Here is a 23905-nt window from a genome sequence, read left to right on the forward strand (position 1 = left end):
CCATTCACCCAGGGATCCTTTTAAGAAAGGGCAAGTGTACTTATAGTTTCACAGTTCTTGACACGCTAATAAGACATGGGGCGGTGGGTTTTGTGGAGTGGTTGATGTGTCTTCAGCATACCTTCCTCTCTGAAGTAAAAGCCCTTTGGCATCCTGTCCAGTTCAGGTAGAAGAGACTTTGGAAATGTGTGTGGTTTGACTGATATTTCTGGATCTCTAATGAGCTGGTGAGCAGAAGTATATTTTAACATATATTTTGAAAATCAGAAATTGATCTATCATTAAAGTTTGTTCCTTTTTCAAAGTAGTTTGCAGTAGCTACTTAAGACTGCATATTTGAGGATAGATTGGTGATTTATCTTTAGAAACTTTTTGTATTATGGAAATTTTCAAACACAAAAGTAGAAAGAATAGTACCGTGAATCCTCATGTATCTGTCACCTGACTTCACCAACCATATAACTTATCTTTTATGTTTAGAAATTTTTCTGTTTCTGATATGATTGATTAATTTAACCTCTGTCTATAAGCAAGTGATGGCATTAAAGCAGTGAGAAATTCTGCTCTTTTTCACCATTGTTTTAGTCGGAGAAAATGTCTTTTAAAAACTTCAGATTATTTGAGGAGGTCATTAAATGATTTCTTTAAACTATTTTCACAAAGGCTAGGTTTTATGCCCCCACCACCATCTTCATTGATGAGATAGATTCTATCTGCAGTCGAAGAGGAACCTCTGATGAGCACGAGGCAAGTCGCAGGGTCAAGTCTGAGCTACTCATTCAGATGGATGGTAATTGATATTTAATTACTGTCTCTAAACTGTTTTTGGTCCCTTTTTGAATTTTGTGTAGATTCATACTTTGGAAATTCTCAACAACCGGACTAGAAGGCAGCTGAATGTGTTTGTAATCATTTATTCATCCACGCATTTGTACATTTGTTCATGCACTCAAAAAGCATCTGTTGCTTACTTGCACCATCTCAGGTTCTGAGGTTAAAAAGAAAAGGACTGTTGTGGCCTTCAAGGAGCTTACTATTTAGAGCAAAGCCTTTAGAGATGTGGCTCAGGGTCCCAGGGGCCTTTAAGACTCTTTTAAAAGGTGTGCAAAGGCCAAACTATTTTCATAGTAATATCAAGATGTTATTTACCTTTTTCACTTTCATTCTCTCACAAAGCTCATTTTTAATTTTTAATAATAAATGTTGATATACTACATGCACACAAAAGCTCTTTGGAGGTCAGTAGTCTTTAAGGGTATAAAAAGGATTCTGGGACCAAAATTTTTGAGAACCACTGATCTAGCTGAGAAGCAGGCACTTCACAGACAATTACAATACATTATGAGTTCTGTGGTAGAACTAAACTCTGGGTTTAGTGAAAACATAGTACGAGAGGTAGCACCCGGACTAAGAGAGTCATAGAAGGGAATAGCTGACTTGGGCTTTGAAATATTGGTATAAGTTATTCAGACCAAGAAGAAAAGGCTTTGGGGAGCCATTGGAGGAAGAGAGTGATGGGCCCAGAGCTACTTTTTAGAGATATATCACTCTGGTAGTTGTATGGTGAATAGGAGGCTATTTAAGCAAATTATGAGAAAACATAAAGTGTGTTAAAAAAAGTATATATATATATATATATATATATATATGTATGTATGTATGTATGTATGTATGTATGTATATCCACAGTGCATTGTTTTAAAATAGCTGTGGTTATCCACCAACCATAGATACTAATTGAATACTTAAAACGTGTGTTGCATACGGTGCCAGGCACTATAAGGTACATAAAATAATGTATTACCAGGAGCTCCTTCCCTCAATGAGTTAACCGTCTTAATTTCTGTTAAAGTGTAATATGAGAGACAGGAGTGACTATGTTGTACTTGTTCTATAGCTGTCTGTTGACTTGTCTGGTTCTGACACCATGCAGAGGTCAGAAGAACTGCATCATGTTCGTCATTGAGCCTCTACCACCAAGCCTGTGGCCGATGCGTAGAAACGTTAGTTGAATGAAAGAATAAAGGACTGTAAGAAAAACACTCTTCTTTCCCCCTTACCGTATATAGGAGTTGGAGGAGCGTTAGAGAATGACGATCCTTCCAAAATGGTTATGGTATTGGCTGCTACTAATTTCCCATGGGACATTGATGAAGCATTGCGAAGGAGATTAGAAAAAAGGATATATATACCTCTCCCAACAGGTATGATGCCTTCTTTTTACTATATTTTGATCTTTCTTTTACTCTCTGTTACATTTTTCTATTTCTGTAGGTCTTTATTCCCTTGGCATTCCGCTTAAAGAAGTTATAGCCTCACAAAACCCATTTGTTATTTATGGAAACAGAGGCCTCAGTACTCTGCTGAAGTTTCTTACATTCAGAGGAGTGGTTGTGTTAATAAGTTGATAGGACATCTAAGTTTTACTTTTATTTATTTTTAATTAATTTATTTTTCTGGCCGTGTTGGGTCTTCGTTGCTGCGCGCAGGCTTTCTCTAGTTGTGGCAAGCAGGGGCTACTCTTTGTTGTGCTGTGCGGTCTTCTCATTGTGGTGGCTTCTCTCGTTGCAGAGCACAGGCTCTAGGTGCGTGGGCTTCAGTAGTTGCAGCACACGGGCTCAGTAGTTGTGGCACGTGGGCCCTAGAGTGCACAGGCTTTAGTAGTTGTGGTGTGTGGGCTCAGTAGTTGTGGTGTGTGGGCTCAGTAGTTGTGGCTCATGGGCTCTAGGCGCGCAGGCTCAGTAGTGTGGCGCACGGGCTTAGCTGCTCCACAGCATGTGGGATCTTCCCTGACCAGGGATCAAACCCCATGTCGCTTGCATTGGCAGGCAGATTCTTAACCACTGTGCCACCAAGGGAAGTCCCTAAGTTTTACTTTTAAACTTGAGTCTTCATTAAAACTTACGTGGGGCTTCCCTGGTGGCGCAGTGGTTGAGAGTCCGCCTGCCGATGCAGGGGACGCAGGTTCGTGCCCCGTTCCGGGAGGATCCCACATGCCGCGGAGCGGCTGGGCCCGTGAGCCATGGCCGCTGAGCCTGCGCGTCCGGAGCCTGTGCTCCGCAATGGGAGAGGCCACAACAGTGAGAGGCCCGCATACCGCAAAGAAAAAAAAACTTCTGTGATACAAGTTTTTGTCCCTGTACTACAAAAAACAATGTACGTTGATAAGAATGTGAAAATTTTACAACATTTTTATAATGAAAAAAACTTCAGTGATTAAAAATAAAGTTCTCTTGGGATCTGTTTTGAAGTATGCTGCTTTGAAAAAATATTTCTTCTGTTGATGAATGTTGACATTTTCATAAGTGAGTTTTTTCTTTTTATATTGAGATAAAATTTACATACAGTGTGAAATGTACAAATCTTAAGTGTACAGTTTGATGAGTTTTGACAAATGAATACTCGTGTTTAGTCAGTACCCTCCTCACAATGTGGACGTTTACTTCACCTTGAAAGCTCCTCTGTGCCCCTACCAGTTGACTCAAACCCCTAACAGTCATTCACCTTCCTGAGTTTTAACACCATAGATTAGTTTTACCTATTACTAAACTTCATATAAATGGAATCATGACATATGTTCTCTTGTGCATCTGGCTACTTCCACACAACATAGTGTTTCTGAAATCCATCCATGTGGTTACATGTGTCAGTAGTTTATTTGTGGTGTGATTACATGACAATTTGTTTATTCCCTTTTTGATGGACATTTGAGTTATTTCTAGTTTTTGGCTATTATGAATGAAGCTATAAATATTTTTGTATAGATCTTTTTATAGATGAATATTTTCAATTCTTTTGGGTAATATAGATAAGAAGAGAATAGGTGGATCATAGGGTAGGTATGTGTTTAACTTTATAATGCTCAAACCATTTTCCTAAGTGGTTGTACCATTTTACACTCTCACCATCAATGAATGAGAATTCCAATACTTCCATATTTTTGCCAACATTTGGTATCGCCAGTATTTTAATTTTAGTCATTCTAGTAAGTGTGAAATGCCTTATTTTCTTTCAGTTTGTGGTTTGCCTTTCAATTTTCTTTATGGTGTCTTTTGATAAGCAGAAGTGTTAATTTTGATTAAGTCCTCTTGTCGGGTTTTTCTTTTATGGATAGTGCTTTTTGTATCTTAAGAAATCTTTGCTTACCACAAGGAGTCAAAGGTTTTCTCCTATATTTTCTTTTAGAAATTAGAGTTAGATCTGTGATCCATATTGAATTAATTTTTTGTATATGTGTCAATTGTTGGTTGAGTTTCATTTTTTTTCATATGTATATTGAGTTGTTCTAGCATCACTTGTTAAAAGGAGTTTTATTTTTCCATTGAGTTACTTTGGCACCTTTGTTGAAAATTATTTTGCTGCATATATGTGGGTCTATTTCTGAATTCTCTGTTCTGTTCCATTGATTAAAAAAAATTAGATATAGGGTTATCCTGTCAGGTTATCTATTTTTCATTGAGTAGGCTTTGGTAGTTTGTGTTTTTCAAAAAATTTGTCCCTTTCCTCTAGGTTGTCAGGTTTATTGGGATTTGACCTAATACAAACATGGAAGCTGACTAAATGGTTTATGTGAGGCTGTTGATTTCATGTCTGGTTCTGGAGCCTGAAGTCAGTAGGGAGGGCAGTAGGAAGAGAAGATGAAATGGTGGAAACAAGAACAAACTGTAACCTGTGGGGATGAGCTGGAACTCATGAGGATAGACTGGAACCCACACTGGGCTCTCATTGCCTCTAAGAGTTACAACTGATGATTGGGGTGTCCTTTAGAAGAAGCTGGCACTCTTTGTAACAGTACTAAAGGTACACCTGGCTTAGGAGTCAGGCTGCAGGAGGAAATCTGACAGGAGCTGGAAAGAGTTGGAGGCCCAGGTGCTGCCCCTCACTAAAAAGATGAGCCGGCAGACAAGCGACAATAGGCCTCAGCTGCAAATGCTCTTCATGCCCTGAACTAACTTTCTGAGTTGATTTCAGTTCTGCCTTTCACATCTTGTCCATAATGACTGATGTGGTCCCCACTAACCCAGAACTATGTAAAGAAGAGAATTCTGAGAAGTGAAATTCTAACTTCACTGAAGTTGACACAGTACAAATCCACACACCTTATTTTCTGTTTTGTCTGTATGATCTGTAATAATGGCTCAATTTTCATTCCTAGGAGAGGTAATTTGTGTTTTATCCCTGTTGTTCTTGATCATTCTTGCTAGACATTAATCAGTGTTATTAATCTTTTCAAAGAACCAGCTTCTTGCTTTGTTAATGTTCTGTTTTGTATTTCATTGATTTTTATCTCTTCTTATTTCTCCCTTATACTCTTGAGTTTAATTTTCTCTTTTTTTATGAAGTTAGAAACTTAGACTGTTGATTTTAAACCTTTGTTCTTTTTCTTTTAATATAAACATTTAAGGTTGTATTTCTCTTAAAGCACTGCTTTGGCTTCATCCCACAAATTTTGTTATATTTTCTTTACTATTCAATTAGAAATATTTAAAATTTTTCCTTTTTCTTTTTTTCTTTGACTCTTGAGTTATTTAGAAGTATGTGGTTTAGGGAATTCCGTGGCGGTCCAGTGGTTAGGATTCTGTCCTCTCACTGCTGAGGGCCCGGGTTCAATCCCTGGTTGGGGAGCTAAGATCCCACAAGCCATGAGGCAAGGCTGAGGAAAAAAAAAAAGTATGTGGTTCAGTATCCAAATATTTGAGGATTTTCTAGATGTCTTGTTGTTGTTGATTTCTAACTTAATTCCACTATAATTGAGAACTACTCTGTAAGGTGTCAGTTTTTGAATTTTGTTGAGATTTTATGATTCAGCACATAGCGTGTCTTGCTGACTGTTTCAGCGGCAGTTGAATAGAATATTTATTCTGTACTTGTTGAGACAATGTTCCATAAATGTCAGTTAGATCAAGTCGTTGTGATAGTATTGTTTAAATCTTCTAGATCCTTAATGATTTTTCGCTCTGGTTTTTTCTATCAATTATTGAGAGTGGGTGGTTAAACTTTTTAAGTATGATTGTGAATTGGTTTATTTTTCACTTTAATTCTGTAAATTTTTGCTTCATGCAGTTTGAAGTCCTGTCATTAGGTACATAAACAGTTATCATTATTATATCTTCTTGATTCTTCTACCTTTATGAAACATCTCTTCATCTCTGATTAAATCCTTTGACTTGATGTTTACTTTGATATTAATATAGCCTCACCATCTTTGTTTTGCTACTGTTTGCATGATGTATCTGCTTCCTTCCTTTAATTTTCACCTTGTACGTGTTTGTATTTGCAGTGCAGTTCTTGTAGACAGCATATAATTGGGTCTTACTATTTGTATAGTTTATCTTTGCTTTTTAATTGCAATATTTTGTCCATTGAAATATAATGTAATTATTGACATGGTTATGTTTAAGTCTGCCATTTTGCTATTTGTCCCTTTTGTTTGTTCTTTACTCTGTACCTCCTTTCTTAATTTCTCTTAATAGTTGACTCTTTTTTAGTATCCATTTTAATTTACTTATTGGCTTTTAGCTATACTTAACTGTGTATTTTCTAGCAGTTACTCTAGGGATTTACAATATGCATCTGTAACTTATTACAGTCACTGTAGAGCTAATATTGTACCACTTCATGTAAAATGTAAGACCCATTTGCCTCCCCCAGCCTTTGCGCTATTTTGTCATGTATTTTACGTCTGCATACATTGTAAATCCAAACATATAATGGGCTTAAATTGTCAGTTCAAACTTAAATTAAGAGGAGCACAAATAGTAGTCTTTTCTGTTTACCTACATATTTAGCATCCACTGCTCTGCTTTCCTTTTTAAGGTTCAAGTTTCCAGCTGGGTCCGTCTCTCATTTGTCTAAAGAACTTCATTTAGTAGTTAAGGTCTGCTAGCATCAAATTCAGTTTTTGTTTTCTGAAATGTCTTTATTTCACTCTTATTTCTGAAGGCTGTTTTTGACTGGTAAATAATTCTGGGTTGAAAGAGGGCTTTTTGTTTGTTTTTTGTTTTGTTTTGTTTTCTCTCAGTGCTTCCCAAGATATCATTCTATAATCTTCTGGCCTCCATTGTTTTTTTCATGTGAGGTCAGCTGCCACTCCTATCATTGTATGTAATATATCATTTTTCCTCTAGTTATTTTTTTAAATTCAGCTTTATTGAGGAATAATTTATATATACTAAGCTTTATCCACATAAAATTTGATGAGTTTGACAATTGCATACAGCCATGAAACACACCACAATCAAGATGCAGAGCATATCTTTCATCCTGAAAGGATTTCTTGTGCCCCTTTGCAGTCCATTCTTCTCTCCCCAAAACACTTCCCACCTCAGGCAACCACTGATCTGATTTTTGTCACTATAGATTATTTTGAATTTCACATAAATAGGATCATACAGTATGTATTATTTTGTGACTGGCTTTTTTTTTTTTTTTCACTCAGCATGTTATTGTTTTTTATTGGTGAGTAGTATTCTGTTATATGACCGTACCACAGATTATTTATCTATTCTCTTATTGATGGATATTTAGATAATTTCTAGTTTGGGACTGTTATAAGTAAAGTTGCTATAAACATTCATGTTCAGTTCTTTGTGTAGACATATGTTTTCATTTCTCTTGGATAAATACCTGTGAGTATATGTTTAACTATAGAAAACAAGCTGGTATTTTCTTGAGTGTTTGTCCTCTACAGCTGACTTTTTGGATATTCTATTTATCATTGTTTTTCAGCAATTTGACTATGATGTACCTCTGTGGGGTTTTCCTTTTATTTATCCTGCATGTGTGTTGGACTTTCTGATATTGCTGCACAGATCACCGGGACTCTGTTAAATTTTTTTTCAATCTTTTTTCTTTCTATTCCTCAGGTTGGTAGTTTCTGTTCACTTGTCTTCATGTTCACCGACACTGTTTTCTTCTGCCATCGCCAATCTGCTTTTAATCCTGTCCAAATCCTGTCCAGTGAATTTTTCATTTCACATGTATTGACATTTTGCAAATCTAGCATTTCTGTTTTGTTGGGGTTTTTTTTATAGTTTCCATTGCTTTGCTGGGATTCCTCATCTGATCATTGATTTTGTATATATTTTCCTTTAATTCTTTGAGATGTTTCTCTCCAAAAGGTGGAGCTTAATTCCCCTCCTCTTGAAAATGGATTGGACTTAGTGATTTGCTTCTAAGGAAAAGAATATGGCAGAAGTGATGCCATATGACATCCAAGGCTAGATCATAAAAAGGATTAAACCTTTTTATCTGAAGGCCATCTGCTGACAGAAATCCCTCTTGCTCTGGGGACCTCTTTTGTTCTGTTCAGGCCTTCAGCTGATAGATTGAGGCCCACCCACATTATGGAGCACAGTCTCCAGCAACTTAAATATTAATTTCATCCAAAAACACCCTCACAGAAACATCTAGAATAATGTTTGAACAGATATCTGGGCACTGTGGCCCAGCCATGTTGACACATAAAATTAACCATCACAGACCCTAAACCAGAATTTTCTAGCTAGACTGCTCCCAAACTCCTGATGCACAGAAACCGTGAGGGTAATAACTTGTTGTTTTAAGCCACTAAGTTTTAGTATAATATGCTGTTCTGAAATAGGTAATTGATATACTACTTTATAGTTTTTGTCAGCTAATTCTAACATGTGGAACATCTGTTTCTATTTGCTATTTAAAAATTTTTCATGTATGGGTCACATTTTTCTGTTTCTTCACACATTCAGTAATTTTTATTGTATGCTCTGCATTTTAGAGAGTCTGGATTATGTTGTTTTCTTTTAAACGGTGTTGAGATTTGTTCTGGCAGGCACTCAAATTATGGGCAGAACTTAAAAAGTCACTTTGCAGTTCTTTACTCTCTGTTGACTAATGCATGAAAAGAGTTGCCTGTTATATTTTAATAGTTGTTTACCATAGAAGGATAAGTCTGATACCACTTTTTTTTTGATGATGGCCAGAAGTCATAGCCTCCCCTATGACTTTTGAAGCTTAATTATTGTAATATTCCTTATTCACTTTTGCAACTAGATCTCAAGGGTGTATATAAATAATTGGTAGATTTCTAGTCCACAGATTATCTTTCCTGACTGCTACTACATATTCTATTAATTCTAATATCATTACTTAAACAGAAAATATTTTCTTAAAATAATGCTTAACTTACTAATTGAGCTTATAGAATAATAAACTTATTTAAAGCAATAATGGAAGTGATTCAAACTGTCCTGAAATATTACTCCTCCCAGAAGCAGCTCCTTAGTGTCTGGCTTGCTCTTCTATTAGTCACATGAAGATTTGAAATTTGAGTGGTTTATTATCACTCCCGATTTAATAAATTTCTTCCCTTTCTCTTTCCCCCTTTTTTCTCTTCTTCCTTGCTTTCTAAACAAAATATGTGTATGACACCTAGTATATTTATTTATTTATTCATTATTATTTTTTTTTGCGATACGCGGGCCTCTCACTGTCGTGGCCTCTCCCGTCGTGGAGCACAGGCTCCGGACGCGCAGGCTCAGCGGCCATGGCTCACGGGCCCAGCCGCTCCGCGGCACGTGGGATCCTCCCGGACCGGGGCACGAACCCGTGTCCCCTGCAATGGCAGGCGGCCTCTCAACCACTGCGCCACCAGGGCAGCCCGACACCTCGTATATTTATATGAAATCTTTTAACTTTGCTGTTGTGCACAGTGATTATAAATACTGATGGGGAAAATAAAGCTTTGCTACTTGAATTGACATCATCTGAGCTTTTGTACTTTGAACTTTAATTCACTATAGCAGACAGAAAAAATATAGTTAGAAAAATAATTGACGATAGGAATTTTATAAACCGCTGAGGAAAGCTTGGGTTGAGGAGAAAGATATACTTTATGGTACAAAGATAGGAATTCAGCTCTCTTCGAAACATTGGAGAAGAACATAGACCTGGCTGACTATTGGGATTTTTTTCTAAACTTGTTTTCCTTTATGAAAAGGTTATGTTATAGGTAATGGTAAAGGTAATAGTCATTATAGGTAATGACTTTTAGGTGCTTCTCTTTGCTCATTACTAGTCTGAATGTGTGTACCTCATGACCACAGAACTTGAGAAATTGCTTTCTCCTAAAGGGCTCCCGAACAAATAATCATAATTAGAACTCCACCCTTTCTAACTTCTTCTTTTATCTGTGTTAATTAATTTCACAGGTGTTTATTTAGCTCTTTGCTATCTGAAAGACATTTATTAGGTACTGTGGGAATATAAAGTGTACAATCCTTGTCCTTAGAGAACTCACAGTGTGGTTGGAAGGGGGCATACACCTACCCTAACAGCAGGGAAACAAGGGAGCATGTGCTACTGGAGTTGCCCGTAGTACTTTTGGGGTGGAAATGTGGAACAGTAAATTCTGACTGAGGTGCTTAGGGGAGACTTCATGGAGGCAGTTGCGTCTTCGCTGAATTTCCATAGAGAAGAACAGAAACAAAGGCATGGTTGCTTGAAAGTGAATGGCCAGCTGTTGTGGCCGGAGCATCTGGTGGGATAAAAGGGTCTGGAAGAGACAGAACTATAAAGAAAATTTGGAAAGATGAGAGAACTGAAAGAATGATTTGGAAATCTAGGGTAAAATTAATGGAAAGAAAAGTAGATTATATTAAAGTAAAAAAATTGAAGGACATTTTATGAACAAAAGCAACCATGAAAAGCAATTTTTAGTTGGAAAAGGCAAGAAGTATAAGAATGAAAATAGATAAAACAAGGAAAGCCACCCAAAAAGGCATATTGTAAGTTATATAATTTACATAAAGAAATATGCAGATTTCTTTAAGATTGCGAGGCAATTAGAACTTGATGGCAAGAAAAGTCAGTGTATCAGTTACTCTTGCTGTTTAACATACCATTCCAAACAGTCTTCTTTTGCTCACAGATTCTGGGATCAGGAATTCGGATAGGGCACCACAGGGATGGTTTGTGTCTGTTCCATGATGTCTGGGTCACAACTGGAAGATCAGCAGCTGAGGGTGACTCCACATCTGGAGCCTGGCATCATCTGGAGTGTCTTCACGCACGTGCCTGGTGGCTGAGGCCTGGGGCCTCAGGTGGGGCTGTCTTTCTGGAGCACCTCTGTGTTACTTGGGGTTATTCCATGTGGCCTGGGCTTCCTCAGGCATGGTGGCCTCAGCTTGTCACATTTCATACGTGGTAGGTCAGGGCCCCAGGTGTGATTGTTCCACTGGAAAAGGTGGAAGGTGCATTGCTTCTTATGACCTAGCCTTGGGGGTCACGTAATGTCACCTCTGCTGTACTCTGGGTTGAAGCATTTACAAGCCCCCCCATTTTCAAGAGGAGGGGAATCAGACTACCTCTGGGTGGAGGAGTGGAAGGCCACATTGCAGAAGCGTGTGTGGGAGGAGAGGCTTCTTGCACCATGTTGGTAAATACAATCTGCGGTAGTCGACAGATGGAAGAAGTCAGGTAACAGGCACAGGTGGAGCTTGGCCTTATACCAAGTCTCTTCTTACTTTATGCATCTGAATTATGGCCGCAACCACTGCTCAGCCTAATGAACTCCTTTCTCCAGCCCCCTTCACTTAGTTGTTTGGCTTTTAGGCCAACCTCCCCAAACCACCAAGGCACCACAGAGTCTCTTAGACTCTGAGTGATTCTTATTTCCTATCCCATCAGGGTCAGAGTACTTTTTTTTTAAACTGTAAGTTCATACCTTATCTATCCTATTTGTGTCTATTTGCATTTCTTAATACTGTGTTGTACTTTTCTACTTACCTTTTTTTTTCATTCGTGCTTCTTCCTGCTTCCATGTCATAATTTATGGTGCTCTCATTTCCCAGATTGTTCTCCCTCTTCCTTGGTATTTAAATTTTATTGATTTTTCAAAGTCGACACGAAAGCATCCCAATTCTGTGAAGTCTTCTTTGCCGTGGTCTCTCTCCCTGTGTGGACTTCACTCCCCTGGGTGTTTCCTCTGTGCTATCTAACCCCCAGGTGGTCCTTAATAGAAGGGATCTGGCTTTTCTCCGTCTCCCGCTAATCCTGTTTGTTGATTGACTGAAGGTGGTGTGCGTGATGGGGCGACCGCCATTTACTGAGCGCTGCCTGTGGACTGGGCTTTACGTGTATTAGCTCATTTAACCCTCACATCAGGCTTGTGAGGTAGATTCTGTTCTTATCTTTACTTATGAGAAACTGAGGCCCCGAGCAGTTAGGTATCTTGCCCGGTGCGGCAGAGCAGGGATGTGAGCCCCGGCCATTCTGGCCCCACAGCACACACTCCTTATCTGTCGTGCTGGACTGCCTCCAGTACTCAAGAAGAAGTTGTGTGATCCATCTAGCAGTGTTTATTTAAATTTCAAATGTGTATTAACTTGCTTATGTAGCATTGGCCGTTCTTTATACTGTTGTTAACACATTAACCCCTCGTTAAATCCTTTCACAAGCTTATTACATATCATTAATTCAGTTTTATAGAGATGATAAATCCTGCTTAGAATCTTCTGACAAATCATTGATACAACCAGTATTAAAAGTTATCTTTCCCAAATCATAGTTACTAGGGAAGAGGAGGATGCTTCCTACTAAGCTTCAGTCCCACCAGCCCTCACTTATGAGCAGCTTTATGCTCCAAAGTTCATTTAAGTCGACTGTCAAGAACTTTGCTTCGGGCTTCCCTGGTGGCGCAGTGGTTGGGAGTCCGCCTGCCGATGCAGGGGACACGGGTTCGTGCCCCGGTCTGGGGGGATCCCGCGTGCCGTGGAGCAGCTGGGCCCGTGAGCCATGGCCACTGAGCCTGCACGTCCAGAGCCTGTGCTCCGCAACGGGAGAGGCCACGACAGTGAGAGGCCCACATACGGCAAAAAAAAAAAAAAAAAAAAGAACTTTGCTTATGGGGGCGAATGTGTTATATTAAACTTGATGCTTTAAGTTCTTCGGGCAGGCCACGGTAAAACGTTTGGATTTGCAAATACGGTGGTGTTCTAACATGGGAACTGAAAGAGCAAAGTGTTGTTCGTTCACTAACATCCACCTGCTGTGTGTGGAGCTCTTGTGCTGAACTTGGAGCTTCCCCTGCGGCATCCGGAGCACGAGCGCCTCGTGCAGCAGTGGCCCTGTGAGCTCCCTCCCTTCCCCGTCTTTCTTCCCACGCCCCTCTGGCTGACCACCTGAGCGGAGGACTTCCTGGGCCCGCACCACCTGTGGGTACCCATGCTCACTGCAGGGGGGTGCCTGTGGCAGAAGATGGTCAAGGATAGGAGCTCCCGAGGTGAAGGGATTCTGGAGGTCACAATTTTCTAGTCACACGCAGATCCTGCCTGCTTGCTGCTTCTCTTTTCACCCTGGCTGCTCTTTGCGTTGCTTTGCTCCACCTTACTTCAAGCGTGTGTGTGTGTGTGTGTGTGTGTGTGTGTGAAATATAACTCAGATACAAAAAAATCTGTTAAAATGTCCAATTTATCCAATAATTGGCAAAGCAAACAACCGTCGAAGCACCTGCTGGGACAGGAAGTGGAGCAGTGTCAGCCTCCGTGCTCCGTAGTATGTTCCTTCCCGGCACAACTCCCTTCCAGTTCCTGCTGGTAATCACTGTCACTGCTTCTAGGGAAATAATTTATTGTTTTTCCTTACAATTTTATCACCTAGTAAGGTATCCCCACACACAGTTTTGCCTCCTTTTAAACTTTACATAAATGAATCACATTAATTGTGTTCATTTGTAGCTTGCATGTTTTGCTCAGTGTGTTTTTAAGATTCATCCATGTTGTGACGCGTAGAGGCAGCTCGTGTTTGTGGCGGTGTGCTGTTGCATTGTATTAGTTTGCTAGGGCTGCCATAACACAGTACACCCACAGACTGGGTGACTTAAACAAGGGAAACTTATTTTATCACAGTTCTGTAAGCTACAGGTCCAAGATGAAGGTGTTGGCAGGATTGGTTTCCTTCTAGGGCCTCTTTCCTTAGCTTGTAGGTGGCCATTTTCTTTTATGTCCTCATGTGGTCTTTCCTCCTGTTGTGTGTCTCTGTGTCCTAGTCTTCTTGTAAAGATACATATTGGATTAAGTCATATTGGATTAGGGCCCACCCATCTGACTCATTTTACCTTTTTTAAAGGTCCTGTCTCCAAATACAGTCACATTCTGAGGTATCAGAGGTTAGAGCTTCAACATAAGAATTTAGCAGGGGACACAGTTCAGCCCATAACATCCATTATGTGATTATCATATTTTTGGATGGGCGTTATGATTATTTCCAGTTTCAGGCTATTCTACTGCTATGAGCATTCTTCTACATGTCTAATGGTGCAAGTGCCTACGTCTCTTTAGGCCAGGATGGAGCATTCCATCCTAGGAGTGAATTGCTAGGTCATGTTGCATAGCTGAAACATCAGTGGATAAATCCAGGCCGTCTTCCAGAGTGGTTGCTTCAGTTTCCACTCCTCCCAGCAATGTATGAGAGTTCCCATTGTTTCACAATTTTCCATCACTTGGTATTGTCAGACTTTTAAATGTGTACCAGTCTTTTGGTGTGCAGTGCTTATTGTGGTTTAATTTGTATTTCCTATATTATTAAAGAATTTGAACATCTTTTCCTTTATTGATTGGCCATTTTGATTTTGTGATATATTTGTTCAAGTTTTTTGTCCATTTTTCTATTAGGTGGTCTGACATTTTCTTATTGATTTGTAGGAAGTCCTTACATATTCTAGATATAAGTTTTTTGTTAAATCTGGTGTAAATATTTTCTCAAACTCTGTAGATTGTGTGTTTTCACTGTTTTACAGTCTTGATGAATAGGCGTTCCTAATTTTAATGGGGTCAGTTTATCCGTCTTTTTCCATGTAGTCGATTTTTTAATGTATCTTAAGAATATTTACTGTGAGGTCATTAAGATAGATTCCTGTTTTATCTTCTAAAATGCTTATAATTTTGCATCTTATGTTTAGCTCAGTAATATATCCGGCACTGATTTTTATGCATGGTGAGGATGACCCAGTCCCATTTTTTTCTCTGTGAGTAGTCAGTTCTGGCATCGTTTATCGAAAAGACCCTCCTTTCTCCTACTGCCCCGAACCACCTGTGTCACAAATCAGGTGTCCATAGTGTATGCTCTGCTCTGCTCTGCTCTGCTCCTAGGCTCTCCATTCTGTGTCACGGATCTGCTTGTCTCTCTCTGCAAGAGTGTTAGACAGATTTGAATCCTATTGCTTTGTAGTAGACCAGTTCCTCCTGCCTTGCTATTGTTCTTCCAGAGTGTCTTGGTTATTCTTGGTTCCTTCCATTAACATTTTCATATCTGCCTGTCAGGTTCCACAAACAGACCTGTTGGGGTCTTCATTGGAATGCCTTAACTCTGTAAGATCATTTGGGGGGGAATTGTCAATGTCATGAAAGACAAAACAAAGTAACACTGGGGAACTGTTTGAAGAAGACTAAAGAGAGACAATAACTTTAATGTAACGTGTAATGGTTTTTAAGAAAGTAATAAAGGCCTGGGACAAATGCGGACATTTTAATCTGGACTGTGTATTAGGTGATACTAATGCACCAATGTTAAATTTCCTGTTAAGTGTGATGGTTGTATGGATGCCTTTGTTCTTAGGAAATACATGCTGAAGAATTCAAGGTAAAGTGTTGTGTTGCCTATAGCTAGCTCTCAGTTCATAAATGAGAGTGGGGATGAGAGGAGAGGGCAAGAGAGTGATAATGGCAAAATGTTGACAATTGGTGAATCTAGAGAAAAGGTAAATGAGCGTTCACTATTTTTTTTTTTACCTGAAGATTTAAAATTTTTCAAGATAAAAATTGGGAAAATTAAATTTCGTTTTGTATATCAGGAAATCGTAGAGAGCCGGATCCAAGCTAATTCTGCATGATCTTCGTGTGCTATATTAAGCAGATTTGTCACAAAAACTGATGGTGAAACAGCAAGCAAGATTGGTTATTAAAAAATTCTGTTTGTTTCAGCTTACTCGATACACACTTCAATCATATGGGAACAGCAAATGTCTGTGGGCCGGCTCTCCAAGTAAAAAATATATTAATAAGTGTTAATATAATGCCAATTGCTGATTGCTAGGAAAAGAAAACTGGGTTTTTAAAAAATACTGGTTAGAGTTCTGGAAATCTTTTCCTAGGTCATACTAAAAGGTGAGCAAAGTAACTCATAGGAGTTGCACTCCATGCAGTCCAGTTTCATAAAGCTAGGCTAAATACTTTTTTTACAAAAGCAGTTCTGGTACTTGAATACTAATGTTTTTATTTTTCATAAAGGATCTCAGACCCTTTGTTCTCATAGCAAATATCTTCACAATCTATTAGGAAAGCTCTGAGTTTTGTTTCAGTTATTAGTTATTACAGCCAAGGCACACAGGAAGTTAAATGATTCCACTAGTCATGCAGTGAATTCGTAATATTAGTGGACTCACAGTTGTTGACTTTTCTTTGCATTAGACTCTTTCTTTTCCTGAATGTTAAATAGGTGATTTCTTATCAAAATGATTTGTAAAGTAAAACATCTAATAATAACAACAAAAAAAATCTTCTAACAGCAAAAGGAAGAACTGAGCTTCTGAAAATCAATCTTCGTGAGGTTGAATTGGATCCTGATATTCAACTGGAAGATATAGCAGAGAAGATTGAGGGCTATTCTGGTGCTGATATAACTAATGTTTGCAGGTATTTTTTGTTGTTGTTGTTAATGATCCGTGACGTTAGACATTAGTTATGGGGTTATCAGGAGGACTTGTCTTAAAGTCAGTGTGCAGTTGACCCTTGAACGATGAAGGTGTGAACTGTGTGGATATTTTTCACTAAATATATCCTGTAGTACTACAGGATCTGCGGTTGGTTGAATCTGGAATTGTGGATAAGGAGGAATCGCTCGTTCAGAGGGCTGACTATAAGTTATTCCCGGATTTTCAACTGTGCCGAGGGTCTGCACCCCTAACCCCCGTGTTGTTCAAGGGTCAACTGTAGTTCACCTTTTAGAGCCTTTGATTTTTAAGAAATTGTTTTGCCCAACTTGGTCATAAATGGCTTTGACAACCTAAGGTTAATTTAGCCCTAAATTGGAGACTAGCTGCATCAACATAAAATAATATCATTTTGTTTTGGTTGGCATTATTTTACTACACGCAGATGAACAAAGGTGATCAATTTTGTGTATATATATATATATATTTCCCTTTCAGTTTAGTGGCATCATGACTTTTAGACAATTCACATCACTCAGTGAAGACGATTTGTTTTTAGTACTTAACTTCCCTAACAATACTTAAATTGACATCAGTAGCCTTTCCTTAAAACCATAACATCTGTGTTACTCATTTTTTCTACGAGTATTTGTCCTATTCGCGTGTAAGTTTAGTGGCACTCAATAAGCCCACAATAGCTTCTACTGTTACCATAGAAAAATGTATAAAAATTTGAAGTTTTGGTTGGCTTGGCTGCCTAATAGCTTTTTCGTGAGCACTAGTTGTACACTTCTTCCTAACCTGCGTAATTATTTACAAGTGATCAGAATGAGCTGAAAATAGGATCCAGAGAAGCCAGATTTTCTCTCTTCACTTGCCCACAAATATTCCGTGTAGGGAATTCCACATCCACTGTATTTAGATATATTCATGCTCCAGAGAGAGAGAGGTTCCTGGCTTTACCTCCTCTAATTAGGTTGTAGACAAACTGGTATAAGATTTGAGTTATGTTAACATTAGCCGTATGTTTTATTTCCAAGTATGCAATTCAGTATTTCATAATTCTCCTTCAGTTTCCTAGACTTCTGGGCTGTCTTTGAGGAGCAAGTGGGGAAAAGAAAATTCAGTACCATCTGAGCCCAACCTAGACTTTTAGGATTCATTGCAGTACTTTTTATGTTTAAGTCCTTTGCATCTTGTTTTAACCTTTCCTGAGCCCTCAGGATGTCTCTGAAGTGGAAACTTCTGAGCAGCATGGTAAAAACATATAAAATGATCTTTTGAATGTTTTCCCTCAACATTATCACAATTGAATATGTTTAAAACATTTGCAACAAAAAGTATTCACTGATTTTGGTATATTTTTAGGGATGCCTCTTTAATGGCAATGAGACGACGAATCAATGGCCTAAGTCCAGAAGAGATCCGTGCACTTTCTAAAGAGGAACTTCAGATGCCTGTTACCAAAGGAGACTTTGAATTGGCTCTTAAGAAAATTGCTAAGTCTGTCTCTGCTGCAGACTTGGAGAAATATGAAAAGTGGATGGTTGAATTTGGATCTGCTTGAATTTCTGTCAGCTCTTTCATTTCTGGTATTTTTGTTTATAAAATGTGAAGAAATTCCAGCAATTTTTTAAAAAACAGGTTTGGAACTTTACATTGGAGAGATTTTCTCTTAAAGAAAAAATTTAAAACACAAAAGAACATACATATACTTGAGAAGTAAGAAAAGCTTACATAGAGAGCCTGATATCCGCATATCCATGCATTATAGTTGCACACCCTAACCAGAGTATTGGGGGCTGAAGAAAGCAACCAGTGTGCTATTGTAGAAACTTGTTTACAGAAAATGTAGAAGGAGCTCTTTTTCTCACTAGTGTTCATTGTGTTTTAGTTTTTTTCTGTTCTTTGCTCTGAACATGAGGGACCTATATCTGTTGGCTTTTAACATCAAAACTGAGTTTGTGTCAGATCTATTATTTGTTGTTAAGAATTATGGTTTTGGATTAAATAATGAATCTGCTAGTTAAATCTTTAGAATTCACCTACTACTGTTAGAGTCTATTATACAGTTTGAATTTTCCCTTCCCTTCCCTCACCATTCCCTCTACTAGCTACTTAATCACTTATTGAGCTTTATGGGGGAATAGCCTCATGCTTTGTGGTTTTTGAATCCTTTTGCCAAGTGGCTTCTCCGGTCTTCAGTATTTGTTTTGCTGGCAGTATTTTACCTTGGAAGGGTGGAAAGAACATCATATTTGCATAAGATGCTCTTTTTCACTCTAGACTTCTGAGTTTGTTTTCACTTTTCTTTCAATATGTTCAACAGATAAACTCTTGATTTTTCTCAGCTCAAACATTGTTTTTTGCTGAATTTGCCTTTCATATTCTAAATAAATGCTTTGGTATTCTAAACAAGTCCACTCTCTTGTGGCTAATGCAAAACAAACAAAGCAAAATCTTTATGGCTTTCAAGACAGCTTGTTTATTAACAAAATAACATCGTGCATAATGAACAACGAACGTTTAAGAATCATTCCTTGTCTAGGTTGAGTGCTTGTACGCACGCTAAGATTAGGTTAGAAATATGACATGCCCATTTTTTTCAGCAGGAATTAGACTGTAGAAGGAGGCCAGAAAAGGAGAGGCCATGTATCTAGTCACAAGTAGAGTAGCCTAGTGTTAATTTTAAAAAATTACATTTATCCTGTTTTGATTGGGCAACCTCTGCTTTAATAGTCAAGCTTTAAAAAATTTGTATTTGATGATATCCTGAATTTTCAATTTTGGACAGCAACTACTAGTTTAAAACCAGAAATAACATATAGCTTTTTTGACAGTTAAACTCTTAGCAGCTTCCTTAAGAGATTTCTTCCCCCTACTTAGAACCATATACCACAGCATTCATCTAATGCTTTAGATTACCCCCCTTTCCTCTGAGGCATAGATTTATAAGAGTTAAAATCATGAGATATCATGATTTTATTTTAATTGATTTAGTTCATCTTAAAAGTTGAAATGAGAGAACTTTCATTTTATTCATGAACTTTTAAAATAAAGAAATAAATAATCCCACTAAGATAATCTTGCAGACTATTGCCATCCAGTAAGTTATTTTTTTCCCGAAGTCCTAGGGGCAGTCATTGAAACCTTAGTGTTTTGATTGCCAAAACTTGTTTGCATAGTTTAGTCAGACCATTTTTTCTGGATTTCATGTTATTTGTCTTGGCTTACATTTCAATTTTTTTCTGAATTCTTCATGCGTAATAATGTGGTAATTTTGATTTTTTAAAAACTATCAGTTGAGCAGTATTTGGAGACTCAAGCCTCCTAGGAGCTTATCTTTACTGTGTTAAGTCAGTCCGGTGTGTTATTTATTTCCCTTGTTTCTCATTTTGCTCTGTCAGTGGATGGTGAATGCTTTGTATGTATTAACTCCTTAAAGGATCCTGAGGAGATCCCTAGGGCGTTCTGTCCAACCTTTCCTGCACATGGTATGTGCATTGTCTTTATTGCAAGACTGTGTTGCCTTACCCAGAATGAGAGCATTTTTGTGTTTTATTTTATTTTTTCTGTTGTATTATCAAATTAGAAAGATTTGGTTCCTTTAATTCCTCTGAAAACCTGAGTGTTTGGGGTTCTTCAACACAGTGATGTCGGGACTAAATTTTCTATACTTCTGTCTCGCGGATATCTGATCAGATAGTCCTCCATCTTAGTAGGCTCATGTTGGTTGCCTACTGTGTGCCTGTCCCTTGGGTGGGCGCTCTGTGGCCACAGAGTTGGACCAGGCAGTGCAGTACCGACTGGGCACTTCCTGTAATTACACCGTGTAGCTTCTGGCTCCCACTAATGAAACAATTTCAGTTTATAAATGGAAGGCACAGCAACCTGCAAGTTGCTTTGGAAAGATAACATATGAACCTTTTCCTCTCTTTAAATTTGCTTTAAAATTAGAAGTGGTATCCATTTGCTTGAACAACAGGACTACTATAGATCTTGGCTATTTTCATGAACAATTTTTGTCATTTCCCAAGCTACATGTTTATTGTAAACACATACACATGCAATTATGGCAAACATGTAAGCGTGTTACATGCTTATTGCAAACATTTTGCTTGCGCAATTCCTTTACTTTTAAAAGGAAATGAATATTAATGGAATGTGCCAGACAAATGGCTCTCTAATGGAGGCTGAAACCTTCTAGTAATCCACGTAGAAAATAGACGATGGCATCACAGACTTTATCTTCAGTCAGCAGCAGTGTGGGCATTCCAGAATGACCAGACACACTTTGGGCTTGGACCTCTACCTCCCAAAATGCCAAGACAGCTTGGAAGAGGTCACATGTTGTGGTCTAGCTGCCTAACTAGGGGTTTCGTTTGGGCTCCAGAGACTGCAGTTTTTATGATGTGATATTTGTCCAAGCATAGGCTGAAATCACTAATTACTCAAAAAGTGAGCAAGCAAGTGTCTGGTGAATCTGCCCTAAAAAAACATGCATGTACATCAGGAAAAATGTGTGTACACAGCCCAGATTTTCAATATAAGTGTCACTCTTTCACTTTGCTACATGCAGCCTGACTCTTCTGAACAGAAAGTATTGGTACTGTAGGTTTCGAACACCTTGAGTTTGTTTGAATCCCCTCCTTGGAAGTTTCCGTCTATACTGCCGTATCCATGATGAGAATCACAGACCAGTTGACGCGGTTCTGTTTCACTTTCCTTACCCTAGCAACCTTGAGGTAAAGTGAAGGATGAGGCAGGTATTGCTTGTCATGTGGGCTTTGGCTCCTTCTGTGTTGTCTTGATTATTGAATCTTTTGGCATAATAGTAGATTCCCACTCCTCCTTTTCTCTTGTGAATGATAAGTCACCTCAGGGTATTTCCTGTGTGATAGGCATAAAATGTTAAGGATAATTGTTGGCCTTTTCCAAGAAAGGGCCACTTTAACCGTATGAAGAAACAATAGTAATCCTTCTTTTAACATTTGTTTTGTATCTTCTGTTCCATAATGGTTTTGATTGTGTAGTAGTTTGTACATACCACTTAATTTGTGATGTACATAATTTTTTTTTGCGGTACGTGGGCCTCTCACTGCTGTGGCCTCTCCCGTTGCGGAGCACAGGCTCCGGACGCGCAGGCTCAGCGGCCATGGCTCACGGGCCCAGCCGCTCCGCGGCACGTGGGATCTTCCCGGACCGGGACATGAACCCGTGTCCCCTGCATTGGCAGGCGGACTCTCAACCACTGCGCCAACAGGGAAGCCCAACGTACATAATATTTATGTGAATCTAAGAATCTGTCACAATAGAAAAGGGTAGAAATTATAGTTGGAGGGCGTGTTAGGGGAATACAAATATTTAAACCCCAAATGTTTTATTCTTATCTCTGCTAATTATCTTTTTTTTGCAGAAAAAGCTAAAAACTGTAATAATTACTATGTTTACTTATTTATACCTTTAAATTAGGCTTTTCGTACTTATTTATTTGATTTTTTAGGACGTTTGCTTTTAATATTGTTTTCTCTTGTGAAAACTATATGAATATTTAAAAATAAAGTCCCTAAGATAACACATATGTTTTTAAACATTCACAAATTAACAATAATTCTTTGAATTTTTATTAGGTTTTTTGGCTCCGGACAACTCTTTAACTTTAGGAATATTTCTCAATTTCCAGATGACTTGTTAATAAAAACAGGAAAAATATTAAGGTAACGTCATCAAATTTATTCTTTTTATTTTACCTTTCTCCTTTGTTGATTGATTTTATTTTATATGTATAGAAATAATCTAGATTCTGCTTTGTCACCAGCAGTGTGTAGGTTTCTATACATATGGAAATTTGGTAGGGAATTAATGTGGAGGTTTTCCTCCTATGAAAGGACTCCCATTTTATTTTATGTTCAAAATCATAAAATGCACTTTTGTTTTACAACCTCTGAAATGACTAAATATTGCCCTTTGGAAAACCTGAGTCTTTGCACGTGTTATTTCCAGAGTCTACCTCAGTCAAACAGGCTTAGTTTTAGGTGCGAATGAATTGAAACCATATTGAAATTCAGTTCGTCATCTCCACTCTATCTATGTGTTCGTCTAAGCGCTTCTTTCTCTCTCCTCTCTCACTCACTTTTTTTAACACTGAAATTTCACTTGAAAATATTTGTTGTTCTTCCTCTGGGAAAGCCATATATTACAAGTGAAGCCTCTACAGAATGTCTGGGTGAGTCTTCCCTTCTTTGTTGGGACAGCTTCATCACTCGATGTTCCTCATGTCAAGGAATGGTTTCAAACACAACACACCTCCCGTTTTCTCATAGCTTCATAAATACAAACTCATGTGACAGCATTAAAAGTCTCGGGACCTATCTGTTCCTGTACAAGGACCTAAGTACTTCATGGAAACACACTGAGGTGGACACGTGACATGGCTGTTCACACGGCAGCAGGGCAGCAGGCGTCGCCTTCGGTTAACATTGTGCGGACACAGTGTCCAACGAGATCGCTATGTGCTGTAAGTGTTTTGTTAAGACTTTTGTTTCAGTGTCTGTCTCCCAGTATTTTGAAGCTAATTTAAAGAAAAACACGTTTCCAAATTGTATTTATTAAATGTGCTTTTCCTTACATTTTGTGCGGCTACATCACTAGCTTCATGAGCTTAGCTGTGTCTGTGCATAGGTTGTAGTTTGGTAATAAATTTCTAGAGTGTGGCTTGTTGGTGTTTTCTTTGTGGTTCATATTTGATCTACAGTCGCTGGTCCACTTATTGCCACCAGTGGGAGTAACAAATCCCTCACTAGTATGGGATGACTTTTTCAGGAGTTTCAGTTCTTATAAAATCACATATTGTGAACCTGACATTTTGTGTTTGCCGTGCGTTATGCTAATAATTTCAAGGTTGATGTGGCTAAGATAAGAATGGCTTTTCAATTAATTCTAACTGGTTTAACAAATACACGTATTTGTGTAGCACCATTGCAAAGTGGATGTTCCATAAGGTGAATTTTCCACATGACGGTGTCTTTTTTTTTTCTTTCCTGTTTCCATTTTTCTTTTTTAACATCTCTATTGGAGTATAATTGCTTTACAATGGTGTGTTAGTTTCTGCTGTATAACAAAGTGAATCAGCTATACATATACATATTTCCCCATATCTCCTCCCTCTTGCGTCTCCCTCCCCCCCCCCCATCCCACCCCTCTAGGTGGTCATAAAGCACC

General features: G+C 38.4%; 1 protein-coding gene across 2 annotated transcripts in view; it reads left to right on the forward strand.

Moving 5' to 3' along the window:
- Positions 1 to 23654, forward strand: part of KATNAL1 (katanin catalytic subunit A1 like 1) — a 75468-nt gene extending 51814 nt beyond the window's left edge. Inside the window, exons 8-12 of one of the 2 annotated variants that reach the window (XR_003004602.1) lie at positions 664 to 790; positions 2070 to 2204; positions 16541 to 16667; positions 18053 to 18328; positions 22315 to 23654. Coding sequence is in view for 1 of the 2 variants with exons in the window: in XM_024755615.1 (XP_024611383.1) it covers positions 664 to 790; positions 2070 to 2204; positions 16541 to 16667; positions 18053 to 18251 (588 nt within the window). In the remaining variant the exon portion in view is untranslated. Of the gene's footprint in view, positions 1 to 663; positions 791 to 2069; positions 2205 to 16540; positions 16668 to 18052; positions 19607 to 22314 lie in introns of those variants that run through there. The other variant, XM_024755615.1, reaches the window with a different exon arrangement.
- Positions 23655 to 23905: the final 251 nt, after the last annotated feature.

Source organism: Neophocaena asiaeorientalis, unplaced genomic scaffold, assembly GCF_003031525.2.
Source record: "Neophocaena asiaeorientalis asiaeorientalis breed wild unplaced genomic scaffold, Neophocaena_asiaeorientalis_V1.1 scaffold59, whole genome shotgun sequence".
NCBI lineage: Eukaryota > Metazoa > Chordata > Mammalia > Artiodactyla > Phocoenidae > Neophocaena > Neophocaena asiaeorientalis.